Source organism: Lipotes vexillifer, unplaced genomic scaffold (genome assembly GCF_000442215.2).
Source record: "Lipotes vexillifer unplaced genomic scaffold, Lipotes_vexillifer_v1.1 scaffold2435, whole genome shotgun sequence".
NCBI classification, from domain to species: Eukaryota; Metazoa; Chordata; class Mammalia; order Artiodactyla; family Lipotidae; genus Lipotes; species Lipotes vexillifer.
Genome location: NW_006769857.1, coordinates 114109 through 121906, shown reverse-complemented (window position 1 = coordinate 121906; position 7798 = coordinate 114109). Strand labels below are relative to the sequence as shown.

The following is a 7798-nucleotide window of genomic DNA, read 5'->3' as shown; positions in this document are numbered from 1 at the left end:
GGGAAAGAAGAGAAAAAAATGTTCGATGAAAGCAAGGCAAATTCTAGTATGTTAATTAGGACCACACAGATGACCTTAAATGGCACCACAAAAGAAAAGCAACAAACTTGGGAAAATGGAAAAAGTGAAAAACATATATTATATGATTCAAACTCTGTTGAGGCGACTATTAGAGCTAAGGATTTGAGAATGACAAGTTCCCATGAAACCAAAAATAGACTACCTTGTAGTGAAATAGATCTTAAAATTAACAGTAATATGCATGATTTGAGAGAAGTTCAAGATTTTCAAACAGATAAAGATAACAGTGCACATAAAGAAGGTGCAATGACAGGGGAGACATTACCAGAGTTAAAAGACATTAGTTTTGAGACAGAAAATAAGGTGTCTCTAATTCTTAGAAGAATAAATGAAGCTGAAAACTCTGCTCCTAAACCTACATTGTGTCCACCATCTGCTGAATACGTTAATTCATCACCTTTAGAGGCAGAACAAAGTGAAAAAAATAACTCAAATAATAATCCTTTTCTACTTTAGCTTTCTTCAAAAGGACACACAGACACTCCCTAGCCTTTGCATGCTTTTCAAATGCAGTATTTTGGAGGAAAAATCCTCAGTAACTCTTTGATATCAATAAGATAAAAGTACACAGTTGAATATAATGCAAAAATCAAAGAGCCACGAGATATGTTTGACACAATTAATTGAGTTTGCTTCTCTAAGGAATGGGAAAATGGGAAAGAAGAGTTGTGCCTCATCCTGGAAAAGAAAACAAACATTAAAAAAAAAAAGGCTTAAGCAAATGAAAGATTAAATAAGAAAAAGTACTTGAGCAGATTTACACTTGATGATTATTTTATGGAAATTACTATACACATCTCAATTAGTGGTATTACAATATTTCTTTCAACATAGATGATTATACATTCATACTTGTGCCTGATGTTTTCCTAATTATGGTATGAAAATAAAAATTGAGCTTTGTTTGTTAACTGTAGTCTAGCTGATATGCATATTGGCATATTTCAACCATTTGCGACTGTTCTATTGACAATTATGCTAGATCCTAAGCAGAAGTCTTTAAAAACTGTTATTTCTCTAAGAGAAAAATTTAAGGATTTCCAGATGTAGTAGGCCATTTCTGTAAAATCTGTAAAATCCTATAAATCCACTAGGTGGAGACCTCGACTTCAATCATTTTAGAACAAATGGGACTTCAAAATCAACACAATAGCTCCAGAACAAAAGGAATATTAACAAGCTTTATTGCCAATTGTTATTAACTTAAGATTTTGAAAACTAAATAACCCATTAGCGTGTAAGCTTTCAAGGCTTGAGCTCTTGAGTTTGGCATGCCACTACTGTTTGGTGTGAGTATTCTTCCTTATGCACAGGAGAGAAATGTCTTTATAAATATTAGATTTAAAAGCAATAGTAGAATAAGCATTTCTTAGTCAAAGCCACACTTATTTGAAAGATAGAGGTATACTCAATATTATTAGTGATATCCTAGTAAAATGTTGAAAGCATAACATCATGGTATAGAATACTATAATATTTCACATTTTCTAGTGGGAAAAAAGGTCACAAATGCAACTAACTTTCTCTTCCCCTGTCTCTATTTCGAAGTCTCTATATCTTTATAGCTACATGCGGCAATATTATAAAGCTTAAAAACTATTAGAACAATGTAAATATTGCTTACATGCCCCATTTCCTGTTTTCTTTCCTATTCAGAATTGGTAGCAAATGACAACTTTCTTATTTTGAAAACTTCCTAAACTTATTATCTCTCTTCTTTCCTTGGATTCAAAATGTTCTTGCTTTTAACTCTGACTCTTCTCACCTCCCTCCTCGAGCTCAACTCCTGTGCCATCTGTCTGCCTCCCCGGATCCCACTTCCTTTTGTCAAGCACCTCGAAGGTAAGAAGAGCATCTATGCCAACTTTTTCTTGCACATTAAGTTTACTGTATTCTAATTGCCAGCTCCCTCAGTTTTTTAGAGCAGGTTACTCTTTTTCTCTGTAACTATCTTTCTTTTCCCTTTTCCTATTTTCTTTTAAGCACCTTCATTTTACTGCAGAGCTGTTAGCTTTGTTTGTCACTGCCAACAATGTCCCTCATATCTAAGGGCTTAAAAGTACTCTGTTCACTAGCTTTCATTCAGAAGGCAGTGATGACAGTTCTCCTGGACTCTTTCCTCTCATCCACTTCCTAAATCCGGTCTTTTCCCTCCTTCTGTTATGTTTCCTTTGAAGTAGTTCTCACACTTACCCCTGTGCCCGAATCCCCATGGTAACCATTGTAGTCTTTGTGTTGTAACCAACTGGATTACTACTGCAATAGCAGCCCAGCTAGAGACTCTGACTTCAGTGTCTTTTGCTTCTGTGTCACCCCACTAGTTCTCTGTCTTTATTGGGCACAAATCACCTGGGGTGCATGTTAAAATGCAAAGTCCCAGGCTCAATCCCAGAGATTTTGATTCAGTAGATTTAGAATAGGATCCCAGAGTCTTCATTTGAACAAACATTCCAGGGTAATGTGGAGCATATAATACACAGCCTACGCTAAGAAACAATGTTTAGCTATTCCAGTGCACACTATGAGATAATTCAGTGCCTGCCTCACCACAGGAACTACATACAATTCTTTAAGTGAATAAATCCTTCATTCCAAACTCTGATGAACTTTCCAGAAAATTACTTTTATCATATCTTTCACTACTTTAGAGACAAAATATAATTGTCTAATTTCATGTCCAAATTCCCTAGTCTGGTTTCCAAAGCTTTCCAAAATCTGATTCCATCTAATTATCAGAACTTTTTCCCACTTCTCGCTGTTTTCCAGCAAGCACCCTCTATCTCTAATAGGCTAGTGTTTTCGTTGCCCTCTTCTATTTTTATGGGTCTTGACTAAGAAGACATACACAGGAGACAATAGTGTGTTTCAAATTTAAGGAATGAAGCAAAGACAGACATAGAACAAAGAATGAGAAGTGAAGTTGATAACCTAGCAAACAATGACCAGGCAGCATGATGTTAATGTTTAGATCTAAATATGAATTTGTTTCAAATGAGGGTCTGGTATAGCCCCTCAGTAGCTACAATGTTCCAATAACTAAGTCTCTCCCTTGTGTGTTTTCTCACGATGAATTTGTTTCAACAGAACCATGTTCTGTTTCCTTAAACTCTTTCTCTCTCACCAACCCCATTCATTCATCAAATTCCTATTTATGCTTATAATCTCAGCTCAAGTATCACCTCTTCCAGGAAGCCTTCCCTGACCTAGCTCTTTGTCCCCCACTTGCTAGTATTCCTTTAGCATTCATTCTCATCTAATCTTGGTTTCCTTCATCTTGGCTTGTAACTATAAAACCAGTAATGTGTTTATTCTATTAATCTCCATATAACCGCTAGACCTTAAGCGCCATTAAGAGCACATCTCCATTGAATCTCCCCACCCATCCCTGGGGCTGTATATAGTAGAGACTCAGTAAATAATTATTTCAGGAAAGAGGGAAAACTAGCCCATTGTTCCCTTTCTCTTCAGTACTTAGCTTACTGACTAGGTGAAGACCTTACTGGAAAGAGTGAAAACTAGCCCATTGTTCCCTTTCTCTTCAGTACTTAGCTTACTGACTAGGTGAAGACCTTACTGGACAATGCAGTGATGACTTAGGCATGTCACATACAGAAGCAGCTAGAATCTATAATGCTGAGATGGATACCACAGCCAAACCGGGAGCCACCTGACTGACAAGCACAAATATTGCCAGCCAGTCAGAGACTTAGCTTTCCTGTTATACTTTCTCTCCATCCTCCTCTGGGAGAACCTCATCCCCAGAGTCCTGTACTTCCCTGCTTAGCAACAAGACTTTTCTACTAAGCAGTCAATTTTTGACCTCTTAGTATTTTTATTTTTAATCTTTAATAGCATTCTCCTTTGATTCTATTCTGGTTTCTCTTCCTCATTTTCCAAACTGTTACTTCTGGTACCCATCCTACCTAAAAAATGCTTTTAGAAGTGCCAATGACTTGCTTTTATTCCAAATTAAAACTTCCATGTCCCTTATCTATAATCATGAAGAGTCAGTTAATAAAAACAAACGGGATTCCCTTTGACTGTTATGGTATATTTTAGAATAGTTCATATACCAAGGAGAGAAGGAAATTCTGGATTAGGTGCCTGACACAGTTATTCCTAGAAAATATGCCTGAGATTCATACTGAAAGACAAAGAAAGCTTTTCCCAAACTATTTTAAGTCATGTAATTTTCAAGACAATTTTCTAAACATTGAATTTCAGATGAGGGGATTGGAAGCATTGATAAGCAATAGTGATATTCATTCATTTACTCAACATATATTTTTGAGCATCTACTAGGTACAGTTCTAGGTAAGGAGGTTGCAGCAGCAAAGAAAACAAAATGAACAAACAAAAAAGTCCCTGCTTTTATGGAGCTAACATTCTGGTAGTGAGAGAAGATTCTACACAAATAAATATATAATCTGGTGAATTAAATGGTCAGAGGAAGAGGTTATTTCTTCCGAGATACTCAGTCCATGTTCCATAATTATCTTCCTTTTTCCTCATAAGAGTTTTTGTGTATACTTGTAGGATTGGGTAACGACTTGGTCTGGTTTTGCCTTTAGAAACAGAATGGGAAATTTGCTTTCTCTCCAAACACCTAGACTAGGGTTTATTCTATTTCTCCTTTGGTGAGATACCAACAGCCTACTTTATCTGCTCCCTTGTTGAAGAGAGGTAAATTGTCTGGGAAGGATCAGAATCAAGGTCATATAAGAAAAGGATAACAATAACTAGGATGGTTTGGACCAGATAATTAAGGGCTATTGGGCCTTTGTGTATGAGGATCTCCAGTGTGAAGAGTGTGAACTAATTCCCTCCACGTAGAGCAGAAGAATCAATGCGGGCTGACGCCAAAACACAAGGATTTCAATAGACATCAGACATACTGGCAGGGGGATTCTTAGACACTATATAAAACTGTGATATCAAGTGAGAAGTTGTGAAATCTTCTCCTTTGTCAATCTGTGAGAACAAAGTAGATACCAATCTGTCTGGTACGTTTCGGAAGAATCCTTTCCTACAGACAGACGATCTGGGATTTCATTCTGGGATTATATGACTGTTCCCCTCTACTCTCTCAGATCTATGATCGTATTAATTTTTTTTCACTGTTTACATATCCTACTTTACTTATTCCCTCCCTAATTTTTTTTTTTTTTTTTTTTTTTCATTCGAGGGCCTTTCACTGTTGTGGCCTCTCCCGTTGCGGAGCACAGGCTCCTGACGCACAGGCTCAGCGGCCATGGCTCACGGGCTCAGCCCCTCCGCGGCATGTGGGATCTTCCCGGACTGGGGCACGGACCCGCGTCCCCTGCATCGGCAGGTGGACTCTCAACCACTGCGCCACCAGGGAAGCCCCCTTCCCTAATATTGATCCCTCCATTTAAACTCTAAATCTATGCTCTTAGCTACTTTGTCATACAGCCACTCAGAGTTAGAGAAGGACTAGGACCAGGGCTAGCCTCCTGCTTGAGCCAGGGCTCAAAGAAGACCACTGGTCATGGGGTCTTTGCCTGCAGGCCTGCCTCATGGTGAAGAGCCCACACAAATCCATCTTGTGCCAGACTTCTTTCTTGAAAAATGTGACTAAGTGTGGTTCAGGCGTAGTTAATAAAATTGCAGCTGAGACGAGACTGAGTCATCTGTCATACCGGGGTCTCTTACTAATCAGTTGTGAGAAACATTTCAGAATCAGAGAGCAACAGCAAAGAAATATGAGATACTCAGACTTCTTGAGGCAATTAGAGACTAAAGAGCAGAAAGCAAATCAGTCTTCCTGCCTTGACAGTCTTAAAATACACACTGAAAGTAGACTTTGGAGCTACACTATTTGTGACAGATGTTGACCATAACACATTTTCTAAGAGGAAGTAAAAATTACTCACTTCAGGACATGCATTCCACCCTCGCATCAGCAGAGATGATATGGGCTTGGGAATGGAATAGCCAATGGGAGGTCTGATATGGTGGTAAGCCATGTCTGCTGCGGCAGCCGCTGCAAACCAAATGGTCACGTCAGTCTTAAAAATCACATATTTATTTCAAGAAACATATGAACAGACAACAAAAAAATAATTAAAAATCAATCTGTGCAACATCAGCAGAGATTCAAGGAGGCCTCTATGCTGTTTTTTTTTTTATATGCTTAAGCAAAATAGTGGATAATATGCTATCGTAAGTTTATCTTTATAATTGTTTGTTTCTTCGGTTGTTCATTCAACAAATGGTGAGCAGAGGGGATTTATATAGGAACAAAGAACAGACAAAGGAACAGACAAATAGCAAGCAGCACAGGGTATGTACATGATGTTTCAGGAAGTGAAGACTGAAAGGCAGATTGGACCAGCCTATACAATGCATAAATCTCAGGCTAAAGAGCTTATACTACACATAGCAAGACAAGGTGCCCCGGAACTTTGTACCCCTGAGAGCACCTGTATCACTTGGGCAAAATAGATTATTTTTTAAGTTTAACTCTGGTTACTAGTTACAAGATTGTTGGAATTTTAATATTTATAAAGTAGTTACTATTTGCTAAACTCTTGTTAGATACTCCAAATCCATCATTTTAGCTAATAGTGCTCATTGATTGAACACTCTAGTGTGGCCTACCTGCTTGGATGTCTGAATGTTGCTCATCTGAAACTCCACATCACTGTGTTGTGATTCTCAGGACTTCTTTGTGGATTCCTGATTGCTGATTATTTTTCTGTTCTGCCACCTGTGATTTCTGTACTCCCTGGGAAACCAAGCTTATAGCTACTTTCATTGAACACATTTTGTATCAAGTATCATGGTAGATACACACATAAGTTCTTTCGATCCTTTTAAACCATGCGTGCAAGGTAAGTGCTATTGTTATGTGTGGGTTGTGTGTGTGTGTATGGTGTATGTAAGTAGTTTTTAATTTATAAAAATTTTAATATAACCAGTAGTTGGCACAACTTCTTTTTTCAGATTTCATGCTCTCTTCAGCCATTTCACATTGAAAGTACTTTGTAAACAACACATGAAGCTCTTTTATTCCTCTGAAAAATTGCTCTGCACCCGTGGGATGCTAAAGTTCCAGGATACTGCTGCCTGTGTTCTCGATTGTGATGTCACAATCATCTGTCTATATCTTAATGACTTTTGAGATGTGACCCACAACTACTATCTCTCTTCCACCAAAGTTTACTCCAGCTAAATTCTGTTTATAGATCTGCATCCAGCAGATGTAGTGAAATTATATACAATGCAACTTAACACTTTGCTTTATGGATCATTCAGAATTACTATATAATTTTGCCAAATGTAAAATTAATACTTGTTTTTCATAGAAATTCAGAAAATTAGGAGAATTAGAAAGAAGAAAATCCTATTATTCAGAGGAAGCAATTGTTAAAATATTTTGAGCATATCTTATATATTCTTCATATCATTGAGCTCATGTCCAATATACAATTATGTAATACTTTTACCCCTAAATTAAATATAAGCATTTTCTCATGTTATTAAAATTCTATGTTGGGCTTCCCTGGTGGCGCAGTGGTTGAGAGTCCGCCTGCCGATACAGGGGACACGGGTTCGTGCCCCGGTCCGGGAAGATCCCACATGCCGCGGAGTGGCTGGGCCCGTGAGTCATGGCCGCTGAGCCTGCACGTCCGGAGCCTGTGCTCCGCAACGGGAGAGGCCACAACAGTGAGAGGCCCGCGTACAGCAAAAAAAA

General features: G+C 38.1%; 1 protein-coding gene across 1 annotated transcript in view; it reads right to left on the bottom strand.

Moving 5' to 3' along the window:
* TNNI3K (TNNI3 interacting kinase) overlaps positions 1-7798 on the bottom strand; it is a gene marked incomplete at its 5' end in the record, with an annotated part of 199563 nt that overhangs the window by 81320 nt on the left and 110445 nt on the right. The window contains one exon of the mRNA XM_007445903.1: positions 5976-6085. Coding sequence (XP_007445965.1) covers positions 5976-6085 — 110 coding nt within the window. The remainder of the gene's footprint in view (positions 1-5975; positions 6086-7798) is intronic.